Genomic DNA, 16,030 nt, shown 5'->3' on the forward strand with positions numbered 1-16,030 from the left:
CACGTCACAACTATAAAATAAGAATATTCTTAGAATTTCTATTTTTTACTGGGTAATCGAGTGCATTTATTTGGGGTCAAGAATACACCAGTAAGATCGATATCTAGTCATCGTATCTTGAACCAGTTGATGAAAGCTATATTATTCAAGGTATGTGCTCTGTGCAAAATAGTTTTAACCATGTGAATGTTACAGTAACTTTGAATACTAAAGACGCACACACTGACTTCTTAAAGCTGCCATTACCGCAAAACACTACACCAAATTAAACCTTACTGTTGTTCTTAGGGTTGTTATATTTAGGGTTGGTCCAGCCCATCCAAATAATTAAGAGCCCTAACCTAAGAAGTATTTAGCGCCAATTTAGAGTTGGGTTTAAGAAGTAAAGGGTTTGAGTCTTTTGACAGGGTTGACCTATTAGATAATTTTTTTGGTTTTTTTGTTAAACAATAATGTTTTGATGTTGGAGTTAAAACTTCAAAAAAGATTTTTTCTTCCAAATCCGTAAAATTGAGTTATTCGCTAAAATTGCAAAAAGAAAAAAAATTATATCAAAATTTCAAAATTGAGTTTTTCGTCAAAATTGCAAAAAAATCAAGATTTTTCGCCAAAATTGGAAAATCGAGTTTTCTCGCTAAAATCGAAAAATAGAGTTTTTCCGCCAAAACCGGGAAATCGAGCTTTTCCGCCAAAATTGGAAAAGCGAGTTTTCCCACCAACATCGGGAAATCAAATTTCATGCTAAAACTGAAAAATCGAATTTCCCGCCAAAACCGAGAAATCGAATTTCCCCGCCAAAATTGGAAAATCGAGTTTTCCCGCCAAAGCCATAAAATCGAATTTTCCTGCCAACATTGAAAAATTAAATTTTTCCGCCAAAATCGAGAAAACGAGTTTTCCCGCCAACCTTAACCCAGCCCTTCATGCATGTAGGGCTAAAGTATGATTACGGCTAGAATAGGGTTGGGTTTATATTTTATAGGGCTGGGCTGGATAACCCAATATAGGAGCCTTGTTTTTCGTTTACTTTTTAGTGTTTTTTCAATTGTTATTTGTAACAAAAATATAAAGATGAGAAATATTTAAAATTAAAATGTTGGTGACGACGATATTCAAAACATTTTAGTTTTCTATTTTATTTTGAGGGAATTTTAATTAATAAGGAAAGGCAATCAGTTGCAAGAGGACAAAGCATACATTATTGAATCCCCTAGACTATATTTGCTAAGTGATTTTGCCACATGTCATTTATACAATCAATTTCACAAAAAAATATGACATGGCTACTTAAATTGATGATATGTTTTAGCTTAATATGACATGGACAATTGCATTTAATGTTAATTTATATTTTTGGTAAACTTTTTAAAATATGGTAATAACTCATATATTACATTTAGTGTCAATTTATATATTTGAATTTTTTTTTAGAATATGGGGATAACTCTTAAATCATCATTAAAATAAATATATTAAAATATGACATTATAAATTTCGAAATATAATATAATTACATATTTTTAAATTATAGAATTTTATTACTAAAATTGTCAAAAAATGTATACAATTTTTTAGAAAATTATAAAAAATTAATCGTAAAATCATTATTTTCTTATATATCTACAAATTTTATAAATATTGTTTAATTTTAATTTTTGGTAACTATGCAACTTTTACAATTTTATGTAGTATATTTAATTAAAATAAATAGATAGAAAAATATATCTAAGATTATAATTTCAAAAATATACATGCATATTCTTAAATATAACTTTTATGTTTAACTAAATCAAATTTATATTAAAATATTGATACAAAAAAAAATTATAATATTGATAAAATTTTATTTTAAAATATAATTTATATTTATCTGTTAAAAATATTTTAAATTTTTTTACTGCACGAAGACACCTAGTATCCCTTCAAAAAAAGAAACAAAGGGATCACGTGTTCAACAACTTGTTCTTATTATTTCACGTGCACCTTTTAACATGTTCTCCTTCAGGTCCTGGCTTCTACGGGGTCAATTTCCAGTTTGGTCCGCATCAATCTTGGATGATAAATTACACTTAACATATTGGAAAGGTTGTTTAACAAGTAGCCATCTACTTGCTTGGTCTCACTATTTTCAGAATTTCTAGCTAGTCAAAAGGTTTTAGCGTTCTTTTGCAGAACAAGGCCTAACTATAATGAAACAAGAAGAGTCGAGAGGGAACAGAGATTGGGCTTTTGGATGGAATATTATATGCCCAAACCGGCCCGATACGTAGATAAGCAAATAATTTCGGTACGGACTAATTATTTCTAAGTTCACATGGTATAGGGTTCTTGGATCTGTGGACAAGAAACAGTAATGTTGACCAAACAAATATACACTACTCAAGTATGAATCTGTGGATCACATTCACACCGAGTTGGAAATACAGTGGTAAATTGGGAATGAACAATATACTTGGCCACTTGGCGTATACGAATGATCCCAAAGCTGTATTATTAACCAAACTTTCCTGCTAGATTTTGCAAATCAGAACCAAGATTGTGAACAGAGGAGGTGTGGCTGCTGTTCCTAGTCTCTTCCTTTACCTTTGGACTCTTCAAAAAGACAATTTTCTTGTGATTATTATTTTTGGTTGCAAACAGACGCTTCCAAAAGAAAGTCTTCGCAGTTTGCATAACAAAGTAATTTTTATAAAATAAAAAGGCAAGTAAATTCGGATAAAATAAATAAAGAGAAAAAAGACACATATTGTTCTGCAGCTTTTTCCAGTACAAAAGCATCGCAGAAGAAACTCCTATAGTTTGAAGATATTTTTACAAAAGCAGATTGTTTGATTTGGTGAAAATCGTTATGTTTACATCTATAATCACGTTTTCATGCATAATCATCTTAGTTAATTAGTTGTAAAAATCGAGAAATGACTGTATTAATTTAAAAAAAATATTATACGATTTTCCTAAGTCACTGCAGAGTATGAAAATAATATTAAACTAACGCAGACATGTATTTTACCTTTTAATTTGTTACAAAACGCTTGCTTCATTTGAGACGAAAAAAACACCAAACGTAAAAACCAAAACCAAAACGATTATAATCCAACATCCCTAGCGTTTGTTGTAACAATTCAGTGTCATGCATTGCATTAAGTCACTAAAATGTACATCTTAATTTCATTAAATTTACTTATTTTCTAGATGTATGCGTAAATGTATTATTTAATTTTTATTTTTATCGGATGTCTCCGAAGGGACTAAGAATTTTTTAATAAAAAAAGGATTTTTTTTTAACACTGGTAGCACATTCTGCGTATTATTCATGCGTAAATGCATATACTCTTCGCTTTATATATGTTGTTTGTTTATTGTGAGTGTATAATATATCTGAAGCACATTCAAAACTCGCCAATTCCAAAACAATACGAGGATATGTTAAACCTTCACATAATTCTTGAGAGGGGCCTGGCACGATTCTACGACACGTAAACCAATCAAATTTAGACAGCGTTTATATATTACAAACCCCTAAAAGTGTAATGTTTGTGTTGATGCGGACCAGTGGACTTGGTCCAAGGGATAGTATGTCCCTTTCTTCTTCTTTTTTCTTTGTTATTACATGAAACATGGCAGGTCGTCTCTTTTAATCGCAAGGTTATTGCATGTTGGTTTGTCCTTGAGATTCGTCCTAAACCGAAGTTGGCGGCTAGTTATTTGCACTGCTGGTTAATCACAAGGTTTGCGGTTTCGTACCGGTGAAATTGAATATTTCGCAGTGTACTTGTAGATCTATGTACCGGTAGATATATTTTTCTTAATCAATGTGCGATTTGAATGATGTGATTTATGTGTACCGAATTCATATGTCTTAAGGAAAAACGTTAGCTAACATTTTTAGGTCTATGACCCGACCCATATATAAGCGAAGTTCAAAACGATTCATATCCTGATTATGATATTAACGACGGTTCCGAAACCTTATGGCTAAATGGCTGATCTAATCTTAGCCTGATTATCCATTCCTAGTTCAACACTAATGATTTCTTGTTTTTTTTTTTTTTTGCCAAGTAATCATTTGTATAGGAAGCAATTTTGTAACCTAACCACTTCATTTATGATATTAACCTTTTTAGCAAAAAAAAAAAAAAAAAAACGATTCATATCCAAACACTTAACACTGGTACAATTTTTGGCAAATGACAAATATATTTAGATGAAGCAAATGTTCAGTAAAACCAGGGATGGAACAGAGCACGCGTTGATTTGAACAACAAAAGAGGGCCGGTCCTTATACAAATAAACATACTATTGAAAGATGTTTTATCTTGAAAAAGATCTAGCTATGAAAATAACCATAAGTGGCTAAACACAACAGAGGTCTTCCACTCTTACTGATACCCTAACACTCTATGTAACGTATAGTTCAGTCTCTTTTTCAGGCAAATACTAAAGTCTCTGCATCCCCTTGATTTGGTAGTGAATCATTTACCGACGTAGGTGTACTGTGTAAATACTTATCTAAAGTCTTGAAAACAATAATTGCATGCATGAGATTTGTTATGACACATTTGTAGGTATTCTTATCCATTCTAGCTCTTAAACTATTTATTATACTTATGATAATTAATTTCTTAAGAAATAGACATTTTATCCGTTCTATTAAGATAAACTTTTTTAAAAAAAAGTTTGATTCACAAATATCTATTTTTGTGTGTTTCTATGAAAAAAATTATAAACTTCGAGAAAATTAATTGACTTTATTGAATTACTATTGATTTAAAGTTATTGAAAATTGAAAATTACAAAAAAGGATACATTTATTATGGTAGTTTAATGTGTTTTCTTAATATATATAAAAATACTAAAAAGTCTATCTTTATGAAATGGATGTAGTATTAAACATCTTTCTTTTATTTATAAAGGTGATTCATTAGCTAATCGAGGCTGAAAAGATGATTTTTTTTTTTGAAAAATGGATTTGGCAGAAAAGCCGATTAAAAACTATTTTTTACAAAAAGTTATATAAAATGTTGAACACTGACTTACACATGCAAAATTGCAAACAAAACCAGTATTTTTTTCATACCAAGAGGTCCAAAACTGAATTAAAATCTACTTCGTATCATCACCCTTAATCATATGGTGAATGAAGATGATATACTATCTACGTCATCTCCAACAAGACACCAAAACACAAAATTTGGTGTGATTTCATCTCCAACAAGACACCAAATTTGACACTATTCCACCAAATTTGGTGTATTGTGACTAGTTTTACACCAAATTTGGTGTAACACTATTCATCACACCAAATATTTAAAATACATATTTTAATATGTTTCATTTAAAAATATAATTTAATTACTATCAAATTTGTAATTAAACATAAATATATTGTATTATTTTTGTTTTAAATTTGTTTTCACATTTGGTGTGATAATATTTATTACACAAAATTTCTAAAATACATTTTAATGTGTTTCATTTAATAATATAGATCAGTTACTATCAAATTTGTAATTAAACATAAATAATATTATATTATTTATATTTTTAATTTATTTTCATATAATTAAAATTTTTATTTTATTTTATTATTATATTCAAAATAAATTAGTAAATAATTATTATTATTTATCACTTACAAATAATAAAATATAAATATAATCTAGATATAACAAAATCATTATTTATCAATTACAAATAATAGAAATATAAAAAATTTAAAACTGAAAACATCAAATAATATATAATATTGTTTTTGGTGTAAGATTTGGTGTTATTGTTGAAGATGATAAAAAACATTGACACCAAAACACCAAATTTGGTGTAATTTCAACACCAAATTTAGTGTTAATGTTGGAGATACCCTTAATATTTTATTCATAAACAAGAATCCAAACTATATAGTAATCTAACAAAGTCCAAATAAAGTAGTAATAGTTTGCTAGATTTGTTGATATGATAGCGAATATACATGTAGAGAAGTAGTTGCTATGGGTTGAGGATACGTGTACCAGTACTTAGTTGCAAACCACTCATTTAACAACACGTTGTCTTTCTTGAGTGTACCGTTGAAAGTAATTTCTCCCACTTGCATCTCTTCAACATGAGGTAATCATATCTATGCCGCAGTACTACTATGCACCCAATGACCCAAAATGGCCAATCCATTTTAATATTTCTTTTCTTTATTTGAACACTGGATGTAGATGTAAATTAATCTTTACGTGGAATTAGTAGAAACTTTACATATATATAACCATTATTATATATATATATATATATATTTTTTTCTTTTTTAAAGCATTTTATGATTCTAATTTTGTAATTGCGTTGTCACCGCTACTTGTTTTTTTTTTTTTTTGCAAAATAACCGCTACTTCATTTGATCAGTTGAAATTATACGTCCCTTATACCATGCACGTTACTTAGGCATAATAGTGACATAATACCCAATAAAACTAAAAACACGATATTGAAAGAAAACTATTGTACTAGGAGATTATCAAAAAAAAAAAAAAAAAAAAACTATTGTACTAGGACCTTGGATAAATTCACTACATATACCCATTTTCAAAATATACACAAGTTTGCACTAGCATCAACGTATATATTTGTATATACATTTTCAAAATATCAAACACTGAACATATATATGATATGAATAGATATGGTTTGCTTCACGATAGATATCTGGAAGAAGTTTCAGTAGTTTTGAGTTATTATTTTTCACAAAACCAAGTCACACAAATTGTAAAAAAGTTTTTCTGATCTGAATAAATTTAACAGTCATTCAAAAAAAAAATATGAACTGATGATATATCACGTTCGCCGAGAGAGAAGAAGCGTCCAGTTTTAGGCGGTCATCAAACTCTTGTCAATTTGACCAAAGAACTAAAAGTTATTTGTCTTTTTATAATTTTTTCTTCTGTTTCCACGTTTATCATATATCATATAAGAACAAGCTAAATCAACTCGACGTGACCTATTAAACCATAAATAAGGGTTTACTGTATACTGTGTATACAATAAATCATGTTTTTTTTTTTTTACAATAAATCATGTTCTAATAAAGATTACACTTTGTCGGATTCAACTCATTTTTGTCAGTCTTTATTCAAAGTACAGAAATTCAGAACATAAAAACAAACATGGCTAATTATTTAGAACAGAAATAAACATTTTATTAATTTTTGGTTTTTGCATTTGATAGGCATAAACGTGATTAACGTCTTCGAGCTGCAGTTTCTCTCTGGGCGTTAAAGAAGACAGCAGCGACAGGAAGACCAAGATCATACTCGATCGCAAATTTTCGAGTGTTGAAGTTATCTCTCGAAGGAATGTTTGGGAAGATAACACGTCTTTGCTTCTGCTTGAACAGAACAAACACGAACCTGTGTATCCCTATGCTAGGCCTTGGCAACTCATAGCTCACCACCTCTTTTCCTATTATTTCAATTCAAATGTCTTTAATGAATATGTGAAAATATTTTACTAAAGTATTATGTATCGCAAAATTCATGACGAGTCCGTACCAAATGTAGCATCGGTTGTACCGGGGATGTTTGTTACTATCCTGTTTAAACATTTACAAGAAAAAACAACATTTACAAGAATTAATTTCTTTATCTTTCTACTAAAAAGTTTAGGGAAATCCCCGTGTTGTGATGGAAGAGATTTTGACCAAAATAACTCAAGTTCATATAAAATCAGTCGAGAGACAAAAAAAACAAAAACATCATTAGGGTTAAAAATTCTCATGAAATACATATTGAATATTGGCCCAAAATGAAACGACAAACGAAAATGATCGTACCAATGCAGGTGCTCTTTTAGAAAGGGGTCACTAGGACCTGGAACATCAGGGTCTATCATCACCTGTTTTCGATTAAGTTGTGTTTACCATCAGTAAAATATTAAATAATAATGATAAAATTTAAATAACAGCATCATGTTATTTACAAAACATGTAAAAAATATAAGATAAAAAAAGAGACTTTTATATGTTTTGACCATAACAACCAGCGTTCCAACATTAGTGCTAATTTCAGAATAATCTTAATATATGCATATATACCAAGGTGAAGAAGGATCTGAGATCACCACCATGGATCTCAACCCTAGGCTTGGAGGAGACAGAGGAAGGCAAAAGCTCATGGCCGTTGGAGACTTGATTCTTGTTGTAGCTCACATTCATTTTAATTGTTGGAGTGAAGAAATCAAGAACATCTCCTACCACTCTTCCCATTATCAATGGCTCTATCACTCTAACTCCCATATTCTCCATTTTTAACTTATTAAGTTTCTTTCTGCTTCTAACTAAATGTGGGATTTAAAGTGAGCTAAGGGAGAGATTTGTAGTGGTGTGGGTTAACAAAGATGACCAAGACATCTATTTATAGGGGTTTTCCAACTTGGGAGAGAGAGACACTTTAGGGGCAAGCGCTCTCTCTCGTGTTGTATTAAGACATTTATAACTAATATGGTTTATGTTACTAGTGTCTTAAACCAATCAATAACTGACTCCATTAATTTACAGAATCATATAATCTTTAGCGGCGTCAAGAACAAAAACCATTAAAAGTTCGACCAAAAAAATCCTAGCTAGATATCTCTCTGAATAAATGAACTCAGGAGCTCTTTTCACTCGTCGTACATGATTCTATTACAACTACGGATAAAATTATTGCCCAAAGGTCACTTCATTGTCCTAAGGTGGGATTTTGTTGTTCTTTTGCATTAAGAATAAACATAATTAAAAACGGATGGTAACTATTATGAATTTTTATAATACCAGTAATCATAGATCGTATAAGGCATATTTTAGTAAGATGTAAACGTATGGCAAAGGAATATTAAAAAGTAATATACCAATGGTTAAAAGAAAAAAATCGATCGCAGAATTTGGGGACTTCCCCACTACTGGAACCGACAACGCATTGGATCTTCAAAAGAACACTAGTTATAAAAAACATTAATTATCATTATAACCAAGACTTTACGTAAAGAAACGATTCTTAAAATGGAGATTGTACTGAATGATTTGTACATGTATAATGTAATTTTGTAAAACCTTAAGAGTTCCACCAAAACAACAACAAAAATCGTTAGAAAATCATACAAAAATAACAAGTCTTATGGAATCAACATAAAAGCCGTATAAAAATATAATTGTTACTTTTTTAGTGGAGACTCCAAATAAGAGTTTATATATACTTTTCTTATAGAAGCAAAATTTGATTGAGAATTTAATCATATTGGGAAATTGATCAGAATAAAGGCACAAAGCGTGTTTAAGCAGGAGCGGATTAGACTGAGAGAGAAAGTAGAGAGAGAAAGTAGATCTTGAAGTTGGTCCGGCGAGCGGCCGGCGCGTGAGCGTGCGTGCCGTCGCCGGAGCCCCTAGAGTAGCTTTAAAGATGTTGGTCGTGCGTCTCTCCTTCGTCACCTCCGTCTTCCGCCTTGTCTGAGCTCTGGTTCAGGCCTCCTCTGCGGAGGTTCTGTCTTTGGAGTCAAGACGCGGTCGGGTGAAGGTACGGTGGGGAGAAGCTAAGGGTTTTTAGCCAGTGGATGTTTCTTCTCCGGGAGATGGAGGCTCCTTCAGCTCCGTCGCCGCCGGTTCTTGTCTCCGGGAGGGGAGGCTTTTGCAGCTCCGCCTTCGTCGGTTCTGTTCTCCGGGGGTGAAGGTTTCTTCAACCTTGCGTCGCCGGTTTGTTGCTCCAGTCTTTTGGTTCGGTCTTTGATTTCGTTGGGTGTGTGTTGGGTGTGTGTGGGGGTCTTTTGGTTCGTGATCCCAAGTGGGTAATGGTTTTGTGCTGTCGGAGGAGCTCTCGATCGGATCGATGATGCTCTCCGAAGCGAGAACAAAGCGTGAAAGAGAAGAGGTGGTCTTGATGGAGGCTTTGCGGTTTGTCCGAGCTCCTGGCCTCCGGTGGTGTATCTCCGGCGACTTCTCGAGATGGTGAAGGTCAGGTTGATGCTGACGTGACGCGTGCCGCACTGAGGGGCGTTATCCTTACACGTGCCGAGCGTCCCTGACCCGTGGGCCGGTTGAAGTCGTTCGGGTTGGTTGTTGGGCCGTAGGGCCGTTTGAGTGTGTGTTTCCCCCATTTGTTTTGGGTTTTGTTGGCTTTTGGTTGGGCCTCGGACTATGTAATTTGGGCTTAAACCCTTTTCAGTTTTTATTATAATAAACTTGACGGGAAAAAAAAAAAAAGGCACAAAGCAGAATGGATGGCTTATATAAGCTTTGCAGATAAAAACAAAACATATATTTCAAAGAAGAACATCAACTAGACTAGTGGCCAACGTATCAATTAGCTTGATGAAGCTTTAAACCAAAAGATGTAGCAAGAAACAGAGAATGCATTATAACCCCAAAACTACCAACTGAATCTTCTCAGTCACAGCGAGAGTTTTTGCTGTTGCATCTTCGACGGTCATCTGAAAATGAACAAACGATCTTATTGGAATTCTCGCATCTAATATTTGAGAGACCCAAAACAAAACACAAAGCGTGGGGGCACTTCCATGACAAGTAATGATATTCCGGTAAGTCAAAAACACACACGTACCTCAAATTTTCTGTTTGGAAAGTTAAAACAGACCCGTTTCATGCCTAAGCGCATATGGTCAAGACGAACTCCACCCAGTGGATAAAACCATGGCCAGTCTTAAAATGGATCAAGCTAAAAGGCTACTTTGAAGCAGAGATTTGAAAATTAATACATTAGATAATAAGTTGGAGAAAATTAATAGAAAATCATATAATCTAAAAAGGCTTAGAACTTTCTATATCATTTCGGTTGATTAATCCAAGAGATTTTGGAGGGTGATGATGTACTGATGATTTCAAACAAAAATATGATAAGACGAGAACATAAATCAATCCATGAAATGTCTTATAGCAAAACAGAATTCAATTCGAAGGCATAATCACTAATCCAGACACAGAAAACAGAAAAAAGAGAGAAAAAGCAGACATGGTTCTGTCTTCTTGTTTCTACTAGTGGAGAAGGAACAAGAACAAGACGCATCAACGAAGTCTCCTAGCTTCTCTCTCAGACTCGAGCAAGGTGAGGATGTCGCCTTCTCTCACTGGTCCCTTAACGTTCCTCATAATGTAACGATCAGAGTCTGTAAACTTCACTCGTACCTGGGTCACCTGACCCCTGGATCCAGTACGACCCATCACTTTCACCACCACGGCGTGCTTGATCTGAGAATCCATTCTGATTCAATATACAACAAACATGAAAAAAAAAATCAGAATTCACATTTGCTAGGATATATTCAATCTGCTGATTATGAATTAAGACAAAACAAACTAACAATCCTTGTTTCTAATCGCTGTCTGAAGCGAAACTAGGTTCCGTAATCTAACAAACAGAGCAGAGTTCACTAATTACAGATTCGAGAGAAATGAAAAAAAGAAGACGACAAATCTCGTAAAGATTGCAATAATCAAATAGAAGGTTGAGATACCTAAAGACGACGGCTCAGGGAGAGGCGGCGGAGGTGAGAGAACTTAGCGGCGATGCAAAAACCCTAATTTCTAGAGAAGCGAGAAAGTTTGTTGTTATCGTGAGCTTTTATAGGAGGTGTGGATTGATCCGATACGGCCCATACAAAGCCCACTTAAATTTGTATGGGCTGGGCTTTATAGTTGTTCGGGTTACACAACGTCTCGCTTGGTTCAGTGATTCTTGCCGGTTCTTTTAATTCAACGCGTGTTTTTAATTTAATAAAGGAAAATACGAAAACCATTAAGGATTAGGATTTTTTTTTTTTGGGTGCAAAAAGGAAATCTCCATACAGATTTTAGCTATAAATATAGATATCATCGCACAACTTATTTCATAAACTTCTTTACATCATCATCATTCATATAGTTTTCATTAGAAACCAACAATGTCTTACGTTAAGGTTTTTGAAAGCATCGACAAAAACAAAGATGGTAAAATTTCATGGGACGAGTTCTCTCAATGGATCCGTGCTTTCTCTCCTTTGATGACGTCTGAAGAAATCGATGAGATGTTCACAGAGCTTGATGCTGATGGTGACCGTCAAATAGATATTGTAGAATTTGCCAAGTGCTATGTGGTTGGCGAAAAAGAAGAAGAAGAAGAAGCTGTTCTGAAAGAAGCTTTTGATCTGTATGATCTCAATCGTGATGGGAAGATTTCACCGGGTGAGCTTCATGTTGTGTTGAAGCGTCTTGGAAGGAATAAGTCAATGGAGCAATGTGCTAGCATGGTTGGTGCCGTTGATGCAGACCAAGATGGTCATGTTAGCTTTGAAGAATTCAAGACTATGATGAATTCTGACAACAAAACGTTACTATGATTTTAACCTAGATTTTATATAGTTATATGCTTTTCTTTATCTGTTTATAAATTTGATTTTTTAAGCAACGACATCGTCGTGCATATGAATGATTTTGTTTAGATTTGAGTCGATCTCTTTTTCATCTAAAAAGAGTTCACATACTTATATATATGTAATTATTTTGATACAAATTAAGTTGTGATTAAACATAAAAAGCATTACCAAACTAAACCTTCATCTTAGCTTTGAAGTTTAAAGCTATAATGAGACGATGCTTTTTTTTCTAACACAGAATGAGAGGATGCTATAAAATTTCTAATTCATATTGGAAATAAAAAGAACAAGTTCTGGTTATTACAAACAGACCAACGTATAGAAACTCTTTAGAGAAAAAAAAAACATCTGAGAAGAAACACATAACAAAAGCGCAAAGTCATATCTCAATACTTAGCCATGTGGCCTGTGAATGCATGGATTGTTTCCCTTGTGGCCTGTGAATGCATCCATGCAGATTGGGATGAGTCCTGGATGAGCCGCCCATGTCCCATCATGTCCTGCTCTTACTTCTCTTAGCTTGTCTTTCCTCACTAGCTCTAACGCCATCTCATTCGCTTTCGGATAATCTCTTATCGGAATCTGAGCAGCCTGAGCATTATATAAACAAGCTCAACTCAACATATATCAACTGGTGCATTCAAACATTAATGTATTGACTTCTTATCTTGCACTTAATTCATAATGTAACATCGAGTTTTTTTTTTCTGTTCTTTTGCCAATCCTACCAACAATCATGTCATGACTATAAATAAAAGACTCGATGTAAGATAAACATATTTTGCATATTTCCAAATTAATTCTTTCAAAAAGTGAAGAAGAAAATATTTTCAGTTAAACTTAATGTAAGCAAAGCAAAGAAGAATCATAATTAAACTATATCTCTTAATTTTCTTTTGTTCGTTTTATTCATTAATATAATTCGTTTGTATTATTTAATTTGTAATTCAAGCTTTGTACTGCAAATTAAACCAAGGAGCAATACAAAAAAAAAAAATCAATCGAATATGTATGTGGTCTGTCAAATACTAACTAGTCCATTGAAGTGATATTTTAAAAGGCTCTAAACAAAATGAATTGAATATTTGATTAAAGAAAAACGTTTACAAACACTTAACACAGATCTCATTAGTCATTACTAGTTCACACACCAAGAACCCTAAACCCAACTTTGAAAACTCTGTAATCAAATCATTACAAACCAAAACCAAGTCAAACCGAAAATAAAAAAAAAAGCTCTTCTAAGAACAAATTGGACAGAGAACCAAACCATTCTCATTACACACCAAACACTTAACAGTATTCTTCTTCTTCTCCACATCCCTAACCTTGCAGCTTCCATTACAAACATCACACATCACAAACCTCAGCCCACCGCACCCACAGCAGCAGCCACCTCCCATCTTCTGCTTAGGCATACACTCAAGTAAAATTCCCAATCTACCCTCCTCCTCCAACCTCATCACTTCCTCAACGCTTCCTACCATCCTCCCCTTCACGAAAACCGCCGGTATCTTCACCTGCCTCGTTCCCAAAATGCCCCTGATCTCCTCCTTGAAAACAGAGTGCATCGACACATCTCTCTCCGAGAATCTAACCTCGTGCGAATCCAGCACCGATCTCACCTTATTGCAATCCTCGAACGTCTTCCTTATCCCTCGTAACGTCGTTGTGTAGACCACCACCGAGTCTTCTCCTCCCGGCGGGCATTTCTCCGGGAAACTCTCGAGGATTCTCACTGATCCTCTGTTTTTGTCCTCTGTTTTTATCACCATCTTGATCTGCTCCTTCTCCTGAGAGAGCTCTCTCTCGTAAGAAGCCACGAGCTCCGGATCGAACATTGGACTGAAACTCTTCCTCCTCTGCCTAGTAACCGCTAAAGGCTCTTCTGATTTGAGAGGGAAACTCAAACGCATCACGCCTCTCTTCGGAACCTGGTTCGGACTCTGTTTCTCTCCTCTGTTTTCTTTTCCTCTGAATCTCTTACTACTACCGTTCCTCTTCGGAGACTCCAGGCTCGATTTCGCCGGAGTCTTCCACGATTTTCCGAACATTCCGCGAGATTTGGGGCTGATCTTTGTCGAATCTTCGAGATCTTTCATAAGCTCCCATGTGTTGATTATCTCTGGATGATCATCTCTCTGTGTAGTAGATCGTCTTGGTTTGATTGTTTCGGATTCGTAAGTGAGTTCCTGTAACTTAGGAGAAGTCGTCTCTGCTCGTTGGTCGAGATCGAGATGACCGTAAGTAGTTGAAGTAAGAGAGACAATGTGATCGCCGCCGTTGTTGACTCGAATCTCTCTTACCAGTTTCTTCTTTACTAGCTTCGAAGAAACACAACCCATCTCTCTCTTGATTTTTTACTGAGGGAAGAAACAGAGATTGAAGTAGAGGAAGGCAGTTTATTATTTCTGAATTTATTTACTTTCAAACGGTCATATTTTTTCGAACGGACATTGTGGAAGTGTTTTAAGTGGATCGATAAGACTTTTGTCGGAAGACCCTGATATTTATGTTTTGTTTTTTTTTGTAACACAACCCTGATCTTATGTTTTATTTAGTTTTTTACCGTATAACCTTTTCAAGTTACTAGCTAGCCCTCATTAAACTCCTATCTTATTTCATTTTGCCTCCTAAAAATATTTTTGTCTTCGAATTTTACCTGTAAAGTTTTTTATATATTTTCTCTTTGCCTAGATTTCTGCAATTGCAGACTGCAACGGTCTATTATTGTACGTTAAGCGACCGTTAACGCTTTCCAATTGTTTGTAGCAATGTGCGTACGAATTTAATATATTGAAATTATAATAGTTGACCACCCTTTGGTTTATCAATACTTTGGTTGGGAACTTGGGACTACAGCCACATTTTTTTTTTTTTTGACAGCAATCTAGACATACCCACTCACTCACCATAGATTGCGCTTTAAATTAAAAAAGACTGAAATGATATCATGATAATATATATAATCAATTGCATATCTAATTCATAATGCCGCCATACAGAAAGGACCCGTGCTTAGCCTTTTTCTCATGTATATTACTCTATTGAGAGCAAGAGAAACACTCTATTGAGGGCAAGAATACTAAAAAAATAAAACATATAAAACTATTTTAGCTCCATTTATATATAAAGATGATTGATTTAACGTGCGATATCTATACTATTATTTGCGAAGTAAATTTTCACAATGGAACTCTCACGTTGAAAGTTATAGTGGTTAATATCGTTTATATCCTTAACGAATAAAATGTATAAATAAATTAAAAGATAAAAACGAAATTTAATTGATTTTGATTAGATAATTGATTAATATTAAGAATAGTAAGAATTATCCAAAATCTGAAAATATAATTTTAAAAAAAGATAACTTCTGTATATATTGTATTGTTATCTGAAAAAGTCTTTAAGTAAAAAGTTAAAAACATAAATTCTATAACTAAATATTAATTAAATAAAATTATTAATTATATAATTAAAAATAGAATATTGAATTATCTAAAATCTAAAAATATAATTTATATATATATATATATTGTATTGTTATCTGAAAAAGTATTTTAGTAAAACGTTAAAAACATAAATTATATAATTAAATATCAATCAAACAATTTTTTTTAATTATATAATTAAAAACTATTATTTGCAAAGTAAA

General features: G+C 33.3%; 4 protein-coding genes across 5 annotated transcripts; 1 reads left to right on the forward strand and 3 right to left on the reverse strand.

Annotated features, from left to right (window-relative positions):
• Positions 1-3,241: 3,241 nt before the first annotated feature.
• On the reverse strand, positions 3,242-9,271 carry LOC103855541 (protein TERMINAL FLOWER 1). Of its 2 annotated transcripts, XM_009132537.3 has the most exons (4): positions 8,072-9,267; positions 7,811-7,872; positions 7,530-7,570; positions 3,242-7,440 (listed from the first exon to the last, which is right to left on the reverse strand). In XM_009132537.3, the coding sequence occupies exons 1-4, from the start codon at positions 8,279-8,281 to the stop codon at positions 7,220-7,222; spliced, it is 534 nt and encodes a 177-aa protein (XP_009130785.1). In that variant the 5' UTR covers positions 8,282-9,267; the 3' UTR covers positions 3,242-7,219. The 2 variants fall into 2 exon arrangements, with proteins under 2 accessions (XP_009130785.1, XP_033145089.1); XM_033289198.1 differs by having other exon boundaries at positions 7,530-7,872; positions 8,072-9,271.
• A 1,569-nt stretch (positions 9,272-10,840) lies between these two features.
• Positions 10,841-11,499, reverse strand: LOC103855542 (40S ribosomal protein S28-1). Its single transcript, XM_009132538.3, has 2 exons — positions 11,479-11,499; positions 10,841-11,225 (listed from the first exon to the last, which is right to left on the reverse strand). Exon 2 carries the CDS (start codon positions 11,222-11,224, stop codon positions 11,030-11,032), a length of 195 nt encoding a protein of 64 aa, XP_009130786.1. The 5' UTR covers position 11,225; positions 11,479-11,499; the 3' UTR covers positions 10,841-11,029.
• Positions 11,500-11,744: 245 nt separating this feature from the next.
• LOC103855544 (probable calcium-binding protein CML32) lies at positions 11,745-13,554 on the forward strand. Its single transcript, XM_033289213.1, has one exon. It carries the CDS (start codon positions 11,905-11,907, stop codon positions 12,337-12,339), a length of 435 nt encoding a protein of 144 aa, XP_033145104.1. The 5' UTR covers positions 11,745-11,904; the 3' UTR covers positions 12,340-13,554.
• Positions 13,447-15,630, reverse strand: LOC103855545 (uncharacterized protein At3g28850). Its single transcript, XM_009132540.3, has one exon. It carries the CDS (start codon positions 14,718-14,720, stop codon positions 13,617-13,619), a length of 1,104 nt encoding a protein of 367 aa, XP_009130788.1. The 5' UTR covers positions 14,721-15,630; the 3' UTR covers positions 13,447-13,616.
• Positions 15,631-16,030: the final 400 nt, after the last annotated feature.

Source organism: Brassica rapa, chromosome A03, assembly GCF_000309985.2.
Source record: "Brassica rapa cultivar Chiifu-401-42 chromosome A03, CAAS_Brap_v3.01, whole genome shotgun sequence".
Taxonomy (NCBI): Eukaryota; Viridiplantae; Streptophyta; class Magnoliopsida; order Brassicales; family Brassicaceae; genus Brassica; species Brassica rapa.